The sequence below is a fragment of the Cetorhinus maximus genome, chromosome 24 (genome assembly GCF_964194155.1).
Source record: "Cetorhinus maximus chromosome 24, sCetMax3.hap1.1, whole genome shotgun sequence".
NCBI lineage: Eukaryota > Metazoa > Chordata > Chondrichthyes > Lamniformes > Cetorhinidae > Cetorhinus > Cetorhinus maximus.
In genome coordinates, this window is record NC_135902.1 from 18,631,549 (window position 1) to 18,647,371 (window position 15,823).

Consider the following 15,823-nt stretch of genomic DNA (forward strand, 5'->3'; position numbering starts at 1 on the left):
ATTGTCCACCTAGGTAAAGGGGAAACCAGACTGGATATTCACATGGTTGGTAACGTTCAGTTTTGTACGTTCTGAAGCTCAAAAAAGGAACATTCAAAAGCCCAGGTGTAGGATGACATTTATCATGTTACATGGCATGAACATGCAAACATCCTTTCGGAAAATACTTCCATTAAGTAAGATTCAACCATGAAGGTTTGGTGTATTGCTATTAATTCCATCGAGTGCTCAATTAGTTAAAAAATATAATTCTCGGGATGTGGGTGTTTTTGTCAATGGCAGCGTTTATTATCCATGCCTTGTAGACCTTGGCAATGGTGCCCTCTTCTATGTGATATAACTGAGTGGCTTGCTAGGCCACTTCAGAGAACAGTTAAGAGTCAACCATGTTGATGTGGGACTGGAGTCACACATAGATCCGACTGGGTAACTGACATTAGTGAACCAAATGGATTAATTAATAACAATCTGACAGCTTTATGGTCGCATTTCCTGACATCAACTTTTTATTTTCTGTTTTTTTCCAACTGAGTTCAAATTCCCAAAGATTTGAACTCAAGTTTTCTGGATTATTTGTTGAGGCTTCTAGATTAATAGTCAGGGGGTTCAGAGAGGAATACTCCAGAGTAATTTTGCCCTTACTAGCCCTGGAATTTTTCACTGTTTTATTTTTGTCTTTCTTAGGAGATGACATGGCTGCAGGGTAAGGGAAGGAGTGCCTAGTTATAATGCTCTGTCCATCATGGTGAGGGGCAGGCTTGATGAGCTAGTGGTCTTCTGTTATCTATCAATTTTACACGCTCATAGCTCAGTAACATAAACCATTATACATCTACCACACTGCTGTTGGTTCATTGCTTGTCAAGTCTGTATTCAGACAAGCATCATTGCTGACAGAAATATGTCAACATCACACTTAGGGCGGAATTTTCCATTAAAGGGACTAAGTGCGGTGGTAGGTGGTTTTGGCGGCGCTCACCCTGCCTGCCGGAATGGTGGGAACTTGCGCCCGATTCCGCGCTCGGAGGGTCATTAATTACGCACAGGCGAGTATCGGACTGATTCACCTGGCAGGTCGGGAGCTGATTCACCTCACCACCATCAGCTGGAGGGGCCGAGGGTCCAGGCGCCATGTTTAAAGGCCAGTCCAACACACATCACCTCACTCTTTCCAGCCCACCCGTCTTCCGGACACTTACAGCCAGGAGAAGAAGGCCAAGAGCCTTAGGAAGAAGGCAGCAACTCACTTCATCCACCAGGCCCTGCAGTCCTTGAGCAGAGGAGCGCAGGCATATAGGCAAGTCCTGTATCCCAGGGATGGCACAGGAAGCACAGCAGCCTCACCTCTCCGGCCTGGAAGGCCATCGCAGAGCAGGTCAGTGTGGCTGGCAGCCATGCCCGAAATATCTTTCAGTGCAGGAAGAGGATGAGTGATCTCATCTGCTCCACCAGGGTAAGTCCTCCTTCAACTCCCTCCAACTTTTTTTTTTATTCGTTAGCGGGATGTGGGCTTCGCTGGCTGGGCCAGAATTTATTGCCCATCCCTAATTGCCCTTGAGAAGGTGGTGGTGAGCTGCCTTCTTGAACCGCTGCAGTCCATGTGGTATAGGTACACCCACAATGCTGTTAGGAAGGGAGTTCCAGGATTTTGACCCAGTGACAGTGAAAGAACGACAATATATTTCCAAGTCAGGATGGTGAGTGACTTGGAGGGGAACTTTCAGGTGGTGGTGTTCCCATCTATCTGCTGCCCTTGTCCTGCTAGGTGGTAATGGTTGTTGGTTTGGAAGGTGCTGCCTAAGGAGCCTTGGTGAATATCTTGGTGATTGTCGGTGAATATCAAACTCTCGTCATGACATCACGCATTCAAACGGCTACTTCCTTCAGGGATCTCACACAATCATTCTCTCACCGAGACTTTCACATCACCACCATCCCATCTGTCACGTTGTGCACACTCTATCCTCTGGCCCTTCTAGGGGGGGTGCTCACCACACACAGGGCACGTGCATCTCACCCAACCTCTGCTCCATCCCTTCTCATCACATGCCTTTCTTTCTTCTTCATACAGGCCAAGCTGGCGCACAATAGGCACGAGAGATTTCAGACCGGGGGAGGGACAGCCGAAATCATTGTCCTCTCTGAGTTTGAGGAGGCTGCAGCCAAGCTGGCTGGGGAGGACAGGGATCGCTCCAGTGGGGAAAGGGAGATCAGCCTCTCCCACCAATCCAGTACAGATCACAGCTCCATCACTTCATCAAATCCTGACAATCACAGTGAGTCACATACAGTCCTACACAGCTCATGCTCATTAACTGAAACTCTATTTTCTATTTTCTAGGCACTTACAGATTGAGGCCCCCAAGCCAGTCGAACAACAGTGCGAGCCCCCAGACCACGTCCGAAGTGGAAGCTCTGGAAGAACTGTCAAAGCGCTCACACGTATCCTCCAACAGCTCAGAGACACATACGTTGATGGAGCACAGCTGTAGATTAGGCTCAGGCTCACCTTCTGGGAACACCTCACTGACATGTTCCTGCTGCAGTTGGAGGCAAGGACAGCCCAGGTCTCCGGCACTTGGAGGGCAGCTGGGGACCAGCCATCTGCTCAGTCAGAGTCAGGTGATGAGCCTCTGGAAGTGGCCGCCAAATCTATGCTGGAGGTGCAATGACAGTCACTAGCAGACTAGAGCGAACGTTGGAGAAGTCCATCCACATTCTGTCTTATGTCATATCTCTGACATGCAAGTGTCTCAAGGTCACCATGGGAAGGCTGGCGACCACCATGGAGACCTTGGTCCACCAGGTCTTGCCGGATTTGTGTTCAGCCCTGCACTCCATGGCCACACATCCTGATAAGCACCATCAAGATGTAGGCAACATTGGGGCGAGGCACCTTGACCTCCCTCCTGCTGCACCATGTACTGCAGGAGTCAGGGTGGGGCCCTCGGGCACCCACAGGGAGCCTGGGCGTCAACTGGACACCCCAGGGCCTTCTCTCAGGACACTCCAAGAGTACACAGCTGTTCACAGCCCCCTCTTCCTGTGACTCCATCCACTCCAGCTTCTCAGGCCACAGAGGGCGCTTCTGCCCCTGAGTAGGTAATTCTTATCAGGCCAGGGCCCTCCAGGCCGCGGGCCACCAGAGGATGTCCACCAAGGTCATCACAGACATCTGGAATTAGCAGTCAGCAGGCTGCCTCCACCTCTGCTGCAGATGTCGGGGCTGCATCCAAGCGTAGCGGTAGAGTTAGGAAAGTTGAAAGAAAAGAAAAATTGAAAGAAAAATTGGTGTCACTTTTGGGTCTCGGGTGTGCTATACATGTAAACAAATTGCACTTTTGTGAATACATTGATGGTTATGTGAATCATGATTTATGAGACCAGAGTGTGCAAGTGTGCATGCAGAACTCATTCTCGCTGCAAGTGGGTGGACACCCCTGAGTTGAAAGAAGATGGCATTGAGGGCTAGGAGAGATGTAGCCATATTCCCTCACTTGACTTTACTCTTCCTGGAACCTGTCAGCAATTAACGTATCACAGGCACATCTCCCACGCCTTCCTTCCTCCATAGCGTGATCGCACTCATACTGATCCTCAGCAACCTCCTGAGGATCCTGGGGCTCTGGATCTTCATCCTCCGATGAGTTCTCATCCTCCTCCAGTTCATTCTCTGGCAGGGGTTCACCTCTTTGCATTACCAGATTGTGCAGGGTGCAACACACTGTGATGATGGGGGAAACCCAGTCAGGCGTGTATTGTAGTGAGCCATCTGAGTGATGCAAGCATCTGAAGTGCATCATCAGAAGCCCTATGATCTGCTCTACAAGGGAGTGTGTGGATTCTGAGGGTAATGCACTGGTGTCATCAGCGTTTCAGTGGGTGCCCCTTATCCCCAAGCAGCCATCCCTGCAGACGTAATGGCCCCTTGAAAATCTCAGGCACCTGGGATTCATTCAGGATGTAGGAATCATGGCAACTCGCAGGGTACCATGCACAAATATGCAGTATATGCTTCCGGTGATCACACACCAGTTGTACGTTGATGGAATGATAGCCCTTGCGATTTATAAACATTAGGGCCTGCTGCCACAGAGCTTGTATAGCCACATGGGTACAGTCTATGGCACTCTGCACTCTTGGGAAGCCTGAGATGGCGGTGAAGCCGGTGAATCTTGCAGCCTGGCTATCCTTGTCCAGAGCAAACCTAACATAATGATGGGCATTCCTGTAAAGGGCATCTGTGACCTCCTTTATGCATCGATGTGTTGTGGTCTGAGAGATGCTGCACAGGTTTCCTTGTTGATCCTTTGAAAAAACCAGAGGCAAAGAAATTTAGCGCTATGGTCACCTTCAAAGCCACTGGCAGGGGACATGCTCCAACTCCACATGGTGTCAGGTCTTCATAAAGAATGTGGCATATGTGATGTACCAGAGCTCGGGACAAGCGTAGATGTGCACAGCACTGCCTGTCACTCATTTGTAAATAGGAGACTCTTGGATGGTCTGGCAAGTCACCCACATTGTTTGGGTCTCTCCTTCTGATCCTCCTGTTCATGCTGTGGCTCCACTTGACCATGTCCCTCCTGCTGGAGCTGCACCTGGAGTTGCCTCTCCCTCCTTTATCTCCTCCATTGCATTAGGACCCTGACAAAGGCTGCATTGAGCCCTGGATCCAAATGTGCTTTTGCCTTCTCTCTGAAAGGAAACATTGAAGAAATTAATAATTTGAGGGGCAAGAAAGTGAAGCTCAGAAGATGAAACGTGTGGACACTGTAAGGATCCATAGTTTTTCCTGCCCTACTTACATGGTGGCTGATGCCACCTTGTTCCTGAGACACTAGCACACACAGATGACATCACAGATATGTAACATCTTGAGATCTGTGTGGGATGCTAAAGTTTGACTGAGATGAGTGACCCAACCTAGCTCTATACTCTAACCTCTGATGTGGCATATTAATGACCGACCAGTTTTTTTGTTTATTTTTCATTCATTTATGGGATGTGGGCATCGCTGGCTAGTCGAGCACTGATTGCCCATTCCTAGTTGCCCTTGAGAATGTGGTGAGCTGCCTTCTTGAACCGCTGCAGTCCATGTGGTGTAGATACACCCACGGTGCTGTTAGGGAGGGAGTTCCAGGATTTTGACCCAGTGACAGTGAAGGAACGACGATATATTTCCAAGTCAGGATGGTGAGTGAATTGGAGGGGAACTTCCAGGGGGTGGTGCTCCCATGTGTTTGATGTGAGTGGATGTCCTTTGGCTCGTTAGGAGTGTCACACCTGGTGAACAGGTGACAGGCCTTCATTGATGGAAGGCCGGATATGATACAGCTGTGTCTCCCTCACTATTGCCGCCCATTCCTAAATTCTACATTCCTATGTGTTACTCTTGAGATGCAGTGACTGTGATGTGAAGCCACTGAGTTCTGAGTTGCCCTTTAACAGCGCTAATGAAGCCATTGGCTTTCAGTGGCTTTCACCGCAAGGAGGTCTTCCTCCTTTCTTTCTAAGCAGACTTCTGCTCACTCCGGCGGCAGCAAGAAGTTAGAGGGTAACCCCAGAAAGGCCCCCTCATGTTCGCCCTTCCCTTCAATGCCATTCCATAGCCTTCCCTTCTCATTACCCCCCTCGTGTTCACGCTTCCCCCTCAATGCCATTCCACAGCCTTCCTTCCCCATTGCCCACATTGTGTTCATCAACCCTGCCCTTGCCTCACAGCCCACTCTTGGCTGAAGTGCTAGTTTCTGAAAGTGGAGGCCTGCATGAATACCACAGCACAGTGATGTTCCTCGGGACAATGTAGGCAAAAAGCAGGAGCAGACCAACCCTACAGCCCTAGCGGCGTGGTGTTCATCACAACAAGACCGACACAGCACTATGGCAGGTGGGCTAAGTATGTTGTACTCACTTCGAAGTTACCAGTGAACTGAGGTCCAATTTGTGCACTCCACCCCTTTTCAAACAGGCCGAAGTAATTTCCCGCTGGTGTGATGGAAGATTGGAAGGTGAGCAGCTGTTTTAATGAGCATTCATGAGATGGTAATGAATGCAAATGGCGTTCACCGACCCACCATAAACCCACCATCGGGAGAATTGCAAGCTGTTTTTATGCCAGTGGATTTCTGACTTTTTGTCTGCTATTGGATTCTCCGCTCCCACCCTCCACGAAAGCTGCCGCGGGTGGGATGGGAAAATTCCACCCTTATTCTCTAATTGGGCTGTTAAACCTTTCATTTAAATATTTTGAGCTACCATTGATGGAATTCAGATACTTAAGTGCGAATTTTCCAGTTCTGCAGAGAAGGCACACCCCAGGAATGGGGACAGTAAAACTGCAGTGATTCATTCCATAGTCTCCAGCCAGTCATGATCTTCAACCACAACCCCTTCTACCCTGTCATCGTAAATGCTGTACCTTATCAACAACAACATCCCCCCCCCCCCCCCATCGGCCATATTCTCCGGTTGAGTCGGACATTTTGCAACATTAGCGTCCTATTGCTGAGCTTCTGATCCCGTGTCTTAGGATCCTAGACTGATACAGCACAGAAGGAGGCCATTTGGCCCATTGTGTCTATGTCTGCTCTTTGGTAAATCTATTCCATTAGCCCCACCCTTCTGCTCTTTCCGGGTATCCCTGTAAATGTTTGTTTCCCTTCCAGCGCTTATCAAATTCTCTTTTAAATGTTACTATTGAATCTGCTTCCATCACCCTTTCAGACTGTCCATTTCACATCACAAGAACTTGCTGCATAAAAAAAATGTTCCCTCATGTCGTCTCTGCTTCTTTTGCTAATCACCTTAAATCTGTGTCTGCCACTGGAAATAGGTTTTCTTTATTTATTCTATAAAAATTGTTCATGATTTTGAACACTTCTATCAAATCACATCTTCGCTAAGGGGAAGAACTCCAGCTTTTCCACAGGACTGAAATCCCTCATCCTCAGGAACATTTTTTATTTTATTAGATGTGGGCATCCCTAGCAAAGCCAGCATTTGTTGCCCATCCCTGATGGCCCTTGATTTGAGTGGTTTACAAGGTCATGTCCAAGGGCAGTTAGGAGTCAACCACATTGCTGGTGGGTCTGGAGTCATATGTAGGCCAGACCAGGTAAGGATAGCAGATTTCCCTCCCTAAAGGGCATATGGGTTTTTATGACAATGATAGTTTCAGGGTTACCATTACTGAGAATAGCTTGCAATTCTAGCAGCTGCTATGTGGGGAATTGAACCCATGAGCTCAGAGCCATAACATGGCCCTTTGGAATACTAATCCAGTAACATGACCACTACACCATCATCTATCCCCATTCCAGTGAATCTCTTCTGCAGCCTCATGAAGGCTTTGACATCTTTTCTAAAGTGTGGTACCCAGAATTGAACACAAACACCAGCTAAGGTCTAACCAGTGTTTATAAAGGTTTAGCATGATTTCCTTGCTTTCTGCATGACTTTCTGCATTTAAGGATGGGAAACAAATGCTGGCCTTGTCAGTGACACCCATGAAAGAATAAAATAAAAAAAGTCTTTCATTGTCAAGCGACAGGCCTGAGCAGTAGCAATCCTTGACTGAGAGAGTTGCGTTTTTTACTCACTAAAAAGGGGAATAAACTGCCTCAAGGAGAGAGACAGGCTTGTCACTATGGCTCCTTCAACATGGTGAGTTCCCAAGCTCAGCCATACTGTCCACAAAAAATTTACAGACCTGAGCTGAGCTTCTGAGCCCATGTCCTCTCCATCACTAAGATCATCTATTTCCACTTCCTTAACATTGTCTATTACCGCCCCTACCTCACCTACTAAAATCTCATCCATTTGCCTTTGTAGTTCCAGACATGACTATTTCCTCCAGGCCAGCCTTCCACCTTGCCACGCCTTAAACTTGAGCTCATTCAAAAGACTGTTGCATGTAATCTAACTTGCACCAAGTGCTATTCACCTATCACCCCAGTGTTTGCTGACCTACATTGTCTCCCCATTGGCACTACCTCAATTCTAAAATTCTCTTCCTTGTTTTCAAGTCCCCCCGTGCCTTTGCCCTCTCTATTTCCATAATGTCCTCCAGCCCTGTAACCCTCTGGGATCTCTGCGCTCCTCCATTTCTGGCCTCTTGCGCATCCTGGATTTTCGTTGCTGCATCATCGGCAGCTATACCACCAGCAGGCTATGTCCTAAGCTTTAGAATTCCCTTCCTAAACCTCTCCATTCCTCGCTCATCCTTTAAGATGGTCCTTTAAACTGACCTAATTGACCAAGCATTTGGTCACCTATCCTAATATCTCCTTATGTGGCTCAGTGTCAAAATTAATTTGCTAAGGCTCTTGAGAAGTGTCTTGAGACATTAAGGTTATATAAGTGCAAGTTTATGTTGTATAAATGTAGTGATCAAGGAAACAGTTGTTATCTTTCTGAAATGCAGATAGAAGTCCCTGTACATCAGTAGTGTGGCATTTGACTAAAGATCCTAGGTGCCAGGAAACATGTTTATTCTCTGAGTGTATTGTCCATTATAAAGTTATGTAAATTACAATCAACCTTCAGGCCATTATTATATGAAATAAACAGGGGTTGACTCCAAGACTAGGCCTACGCACGATCATAAGAAATAGGAGCAGGAGGAGGCCATTCAGCCCATCGAGCCTGCTCCGCTTTTCAATAAGATCATGGCTGATCTGATTGTGGCCTCAACTCCACTTTTCTGCGTGCTCACCATAACTCTTGACTCTCTTGTAGATCAAAAATCTGTCTAACTCAGCCTTGAATATGCTGAATGACCCAGCTTCCACTGCACTCAGGGGAAGAGGATTCCATAGACTAACCATCCTCTGAGAGAAGAAATTCCTCCTCATCTCCACCTTAAATGGGAAACCATTTATTTTTAAACTGTGCCTCCACATGCCAGTTGGGTGAGGGACCAGCATCTGAGCAACCAGCATGAGTTAGTCCCTTTTGGAGAGCAGGGAAGAAAAGAGGAAAAAAATAATTCCCTCACTAACACCGCCAATTGTTTTAAGGGGTGATGAGCTCTGGGGGCTTGGAATAGCTTAGGTTCCAGGCACGACTTACTCTGAAAACTGTGTTTCGTGGTTATCAGCCTGACATGAGCCATAACCTGGTGTTTATGTTTAATAAGACCCTGCGTTTTAAAATTGTGCTTCTATTGTTTCATTTTAACGTAAAGACTTTTGGTTACATCCAGCATCATTCATGATCTGTGTTAAGAAAGAAAAGCCAGTGAAATATTTGCACAATGCTCAGCACCATTCGTGACTCCTCAGACACTGAAGCAGTCTGTATTCATACGCAGCAAGACCTGGACAACATTCAGGCTTAGGCTGATTAGCACCAAGCAACATTTGCGTGACACAAGTGCCAGGTAATGACCATCTCCAACAAGAGAGAATCTAGCCATCTCTCCTTGACATTCAATGGCATTACCATCACCAATTTTCCTTGACAATCAATGGAATTACCATCACTGAATCTCCCACTATTAACGTCCATTGACCAGAAAGTGAACTGGATTAACCATGTAAATATGTGGCTACAAGAGCAGGTCAGGGGCTGGGAATTATGCAGGGAGCAACTCATCTCCTGATTCCCCAGAGCCTGTCCACCATCTACAAGTCACAGTGCAGCACCAACAAACCTCAAGAAGCTCAACACCATCTATGGCAAAGCAGCCCACTCAATTTCCAACCTATCCACCACCTTAAACATTCATTCTCCCCACCACTGACACACAGTGGCTGCAGTGTACACCATCTACAAAATGCACTGCAGCGACTCATCCAGCCTCCTTCAACAGAACCTTCGACCTCTACCGTCTAGAAGGATAAGGGCAGCAGACACATGGGAGCACCACCCCCTGCAAGTTCCTTTTCAAGCCATTTATCATCCTGATTTGGAACTATATTGCCATTCCTTCACTGTCGCTGGGTCAAAATCCTGGAACTCCCTCCCAAACAGCACTGTGGGTGTACCTACACCACATGGACTGCAGATGTTCAAGACTGACTCACCACCACCTTCTCAAGGGCAATTAGGGATGGGCAACAAATGCTGGCCCAGCCAGCAAAGCCCACATTCTGTGAGTGAATAAATAAAAAGGACCTTTCATTTATAGTTTGATAAAATCTCAGCCAAGTAGGTACAGTCTGTGCCGCCTCATTACAAAGGAGATTGCAACCAATTCACTAACGTCTCAGTTCAATGGACAGCCATTTAATATTAAAAAAGTCATAACAATCCAGAAGATGATAGTTTAAGTCTGAAACAAAGTCCTTGGCAGCTGGGGAGCGCGGTGCCTCATTGCTCCAGAACAGGTGCCTCAAGTCAGCCCTTCCCAGCCCTGGTGCACTGAGGCAGCTGCAGGCTATCCATCTTCTATAGTGTGGGGTAGTGCTGCCCTCCATATTGTACCTCACCTCATAAACAAAGGCACAACTGCATCCCATTGTGCAAGCAACCTGTAAATGGGGAATCTGTTCCAATCATGGTTATTTCTCCAAACCATACCTACTATATGTAGTTCATGGAGAACTAACTCACCTTATCCCACACTTGAAGAGTGGTGCACCTCATGCTATATATAATCTATAGTCTCTCTCTCTCTCTCTCTATCAAATAGAGAGATGCTTATGGTCCCTTGTGTACTATGGCTAATTACCAATTACCTACTATACAATGGACACCAGCCTGTAGGCCAAAGGTTGAAGCTAGTCACAGGGTTGTAGTCCAGGCAAAGAGAGTGGCTGTCTCTGGCAATTAGAAGGGGGAAGGGTCTGGAGGTGATCAGAAGAGATGCCACCATGATTGGATATCAATTGGGGGCGGAAGTGTCTTGCAGATGCATTCAAGGATTGGGGACGGGGGTATGGGTGGGGGTGTGTGTGTAGTTGCTTCCTGAAATGGGAATATTTGGGAATCGGAGGTAGACGAGTGCTGGGGAGGCCCAAGACTTTTTGCAGGACCTGGGAGAGCACTGCTGCTCCTCTTTGCCCCACAAAAGGCTCTTAAACAGTCACCATGGCTTTATTTGACCTGTTGGTGGCTCCTGTTGTTTTCCAACTGCTGGGCTGCACTCTCCCTGGCATGGCTGGAATGTAAAGTAGGTCCTGGTCTGCCTGTAACAGGAGCCTTGGCCAACACAAAGGCCAGGCCAGCATGTTGGCTTGGCCTGATAACAACCTCCCTTCCCCACCTCCTGACAGCCATTCTCACTGGATGAGTGTAAGACACCCCCCTCTCTGGTCTAAAAGTTCTTGTCTCTACTCTTGATATCAATGGCACACAACAACTTGAAATACAGTTTCACTACATGTGAAACACGTTTATTAAATCTCTAAGCAATAGTACATACTCACAAAGACACTGGTTGCTTAGGAATCCCGCGAACCAGGGTCCATCTTATGTGGTCAGTCCTTCACCAGATCTCCCAGTGGAACTTCAGAATGGCTGACCGGGCCATTCTACCCATTGCAGTAACAACGTCCTTGAGGGCTGTGTCTTTATACACCTTCCTGAACTTGGCCTTTGACATATAAGGAATACCATGAATAGGATCAGCCGATTGGCTTATTAGTCCCACCCTGGCCATCCAGGACCACCCCTACATGGTAATATCCCACCCTCAGCGGTGGTTGTCTCCGGGTGCATGCCAACAGTGGGTGTGATTACCGTATCTTGGGGCAGGAAGAAGGCCATCCACACATTCCCGAGTGGCCATTGTCTAGTTCAGTTTCTATAGACGAAATGTCCGTGGCAAACCATCACCTCAAGGACTTGCCCTGACCTGTCTGTGTCTGTGTGTGTGTCTGTGCCTGTGTGTGTGTGTGTGTGTGTCTGTTTAGTTGAAACAATCTTTATTTTTACTAAGTTCAACATGAGCCTCAGCGATGTCTTCGGTCAAAACTCTTCTCTGTAGCTCCATCTTCTTACCACCATGAGACAAACTCTGCCCACAGGACTCCACCACAACCAGCGCACGTTCATTGATATGAAAGAAATAAAAGCACGGTTACATGATTAAAAGTGATTCATACAATACAATTTAAATGATGCATTGGCTTACATGAGGGGTTGTTAAAATCGAGGCTACAGAGTGGTGAGAATGGGGAATTGAATAGCTGAAGCAGAGAGCATTGATGCAATTATGGGGAGGTTTGGTGCATACATGATGGAGAAGTGAATAGAGGGGTATGGGAGCAGGGTGGGTCGAGGTAAATCCAGTGGGAGGGGGCTCATGTAGAGCATAAACATTAACATGAACCACTAGACCAAATGGCTCGTTTCTGTGCTGTATGTACTGGATAATTTTATGTGCAGCACTGGTAAGAGACAAAATAAAGCTCCTTCTACACTATCCCATCAAACACTCCCTGGCTCGGTACGGATTAGATATACAGTAAAGCTCCTACTACTCTGGCATTTCAGCAGCCCAAATCAGGCAGATCAATACTGACATAATGGGTGAAACTTTCCATTCCAGAATGGTGGAATCAAAAGTTAGAGTGACTTCCACTGAAGAACAGGGTGGCTGAACATGGGAGATTCTGTGCTTTTCCCATAATTAATTATGCAGCCGCAGGGAGCATGTTGAATCTTGTGGCGGGACAGGTAAGAAGTGACCCGCCCCACTGTCACCACATAGGCTCCAACATCCAGGTGCCATATTTGAACAGCACCCGGACAGACATTCACTCTCCCACTCTGCTCCTTGACCTCTCCCCCCAGTCCTGGCTTGGACTCACCCCTCCTCAGTGCCGAATCTCGGCGCAGCTTGTGTGACAGGCAGCTGAGGTCTCTCAGTGACGGTGTGAAAGGAAGACAAAAGCAGATCTACTGACCTGAAAGTCCAGGAAGAAGTCAGCTTCACCAGGTGCATGCCACTTACGTACAGTCGTGAAACAGAATGTTCTAAATTCCCGTTGGCAGGGCACTACATTTGGAGGAGGGCAAGATTCTGGTGTGTTGGGCTTTTGATGAGATTCATGAGATGCAGATAGGGTTCCCGACATAGTTCCACAGGACACTTGACTCACTTTAAGCTGCCATGAAAGTCAGGAGAACAAGATTCCAAACTAACTTCCTGATGTTGGGACATTGTTTTTCGGCCTCTCGGCAAATCTTGCTCCCATGCCTGCCATGATTCCCGCTGCTGGCAGGAGCCAAAAATTCCGGAGAACATTTCTGCTTCCCACAATAATCCTGCTTGCAGCATTCCTGTGACTGTCAATTTAGCTCTAGAAGATTTTGTGCTGTGAGCCTGTGCCCTGTAGGAAGGCACAAGGCCAGGCTCACTGCAGCACCAAGGAATGTTCACTTCTAGTAACCAAAATAACAGCTCACTTGGCAGAGTATAAAGGCCCATAAACTCCATGAGTGCCGCTCCACTGGCACAAGCTCATGGATCCCACAAAAGGTAATAGAAATCTGGAACTCATTCCCCCAAAAGATCAGTTGAAACTTTCAAGGCTGTGATCGATAATTTTTTATTAGGCAAGGGTATTAAGGGATTTGGAACCAATGCAGGTAAATGGGGTTAAGGTAAAGGTCAGCGTGATGTAATTGAATGGTAGCGCAGGCTCGAGGGGCTGCATAAGCTTCTCCTGTTCCTATCGCCTTGATGTTGACCCTAGTCCCCCTTGTGGGAATGGTTTGATTTAAGTGCTCAGGTAAGTGCTTATGTAAAAGCAGTCTGGAAAATCCAAATAATGCCATGGTGGCTTACTAGATGCCAGGGAGAACCAAAAAGGTGAGGTTCCCAATTTTACTTTCTGTTCCTCTGCACTCCATGCCCTTTGATGAAGACCATGGCCTCCCTGACAGTTTGAATAGACCCAATGGTCATTCTGAAAAGAAACCCAATAGCATGAAAGAGACTCAATGATTTTTTTTAGCATGCGCCCAGTGATATATGAGCTTGATTTCAACTCACTCAAAACCCATTCACTGAGATAGAGTTAAAATTCAGCCCAAAGTCTCAGTTGTGAGAATATCAATGATTGGGTAAGGTGCTGCATCTTAATCGGCAATATCAGGATATTTATTTCTGCTGTTCAGTATTTTGTGCCCTTTCTGATAAATAGACTGAGTGAGCAAGGGTACTTATTTCCTGGGCGTATATAGATACACACCCTGGAATATTTTTAGATTTCATCCAGTCAGGTATTTAACCTGATTCAATTGGCAATGCTAAAGAGTGGCTATACTCACGTGAATGGTACAGTACCAGCAGTCACAGGCTGTAAGACCATCTAGAAAAAATTGAGATATTTAGGATCTCAAAGATTACATTAAATGAGAAGGAACTATCGTCTGTGTGGTAAACTTGAGCTGAATAATCTACAGAAGCAAATCTAAGATCAAAACCAACTATTGAAAAATCTGTGAACTATTGAGCCTTCAAACTGTTGATTGGAGATTAGACTGATATAGAACTGGAAGAGGAGTATTTAAAGGACTGCTGTAGGCAATATCTTTGGGACTTTAAATGAGGCAGGACTCATCACTGCCCTCATTGTAAAGGTCGCTGCAATTCTGACCCATCCTCCTCTGCCTCACCATCTGCCACCCCTGACACGGCCTTTGCTGCCTTTCATTCTTGTCCGATGTCTCATCTTTCTCCATGCTTTCCTCATGTCCTTTGGTTTCCACCATTTTGCCATAAGAACGGATCTTCAAGACAGCATTATCATTCCGGTTATCCACTCTGCAACAAAGACACAGACAACAGCAAAGTTAGCTTAGCCTTTTGGATCGGGTACAAATCCACAATACTCTAATAGCAAAATAAAAGCAAAATACTGCGGATGCTGAAGATACTGCAGAATTCTGAAGAAGAGTTATATTCAACTCAAAACATTGGCCGTAGTTTTCCAGCCCCACCCTCTAGTGAGATCTTCCATTCCCGCTGAAGTCAATGGGCTTTTGGCTGGCTCGCTGCATTTTCTGGCCCCACTGCTGCCGTGGCAGGGCCAGGAAATTCCGACCATTAACTCTGTTTCTCTCTCTACAAATGCTGCCAGTCCTCCTGAGTATTTTCAGCACTTTCTGTTTTCATTTTAGGTCTTTTACTGGGTTTTAACTCTGCTTTGTCTCATGTACAGGTCTACTCAATTCAATGAGTGTGTCTCTTATTGAAAATCCTACAATATTGATGGAGTGAATACTATAAAACATAGATTAAGATGTGTGGTGTAAGCACTGGTTGAAAAGGCAGCCTCAATGGCCACACAACAGAGCAGTAGAATTAGGATCAGCTTACAGTTTATGATACACTGAACACCTGATCTCACCTGGGGCACTAGGTCAGAATGTCAGTCATATCTTGTGCATCACTCATAGGCAATCTGATGAGAATATTCATCATCTGTGGTGTGCTTCCTTGAATGGGCCATTGTGTGTGGCACAGGGGATAGGAGGCTAGAAAACCTTGAGTAAAATGCTGACACTTTAGTGAAAGGTGAACTGCTTGATGATGCTTGGATTTTCCTCACTTTTTATTGGCAGAACACTATGGGGCTGAGTTTTGCCGTAAGCTTTGAGACCCCAGTGTCAGGGCCAAACAGGGATTCCAAACCTGCACTTTCTGGCACTGGGACTTGTTGTACCACGGTGCTGTTTATTGTCACTGTATATTGTATTATGGGTTCTTTAGATGTCTCAATGAGGAGATCTTGAGACTCGTATGTTTAAACATAAACCATTTATTGGTAGTCTCTAACTATTACAGATCCCAGGTTACAGTCATGTATGGTGCTGCTCCACGCAGCTAGGCTGCTTACTTAGAGTGTTGTTTCTAGACTGTTCTCCC

At 46.6% G+C, this 15,823-nt stretch overlaps 1 protein-coding gene across 2 annotated transcripts in view; it reads right to left on the minus strand.

The window, feature by feature from the left end:
- Nucleotides 1-13,039: 13,039 nt before the first annotated feature.
- The window catches only part of LOC144699664 (transient receptor potential cation channel subfamily V member 6-like), a 45,842-nt gene continuing 43,058 nt past the window's right edge, over nucleotides 13,040-15,823 (minus strand). For both annotated transcript variants that reach the window (XM_078570789.1, XM_078570788.1), the window contains one exon: nucleotides 13,040-14,719. In XM_078570789.1, coding sequence (XP_078426915.1) covers nucleotides 14,497-14,719 — 223 coding nt within the window. In that variant the 3' untranslated portion in view covers nucleotides 13,040-14,496. The remainder of the gene's footprint in view (nucleotides 14,720-15,823) is intronic.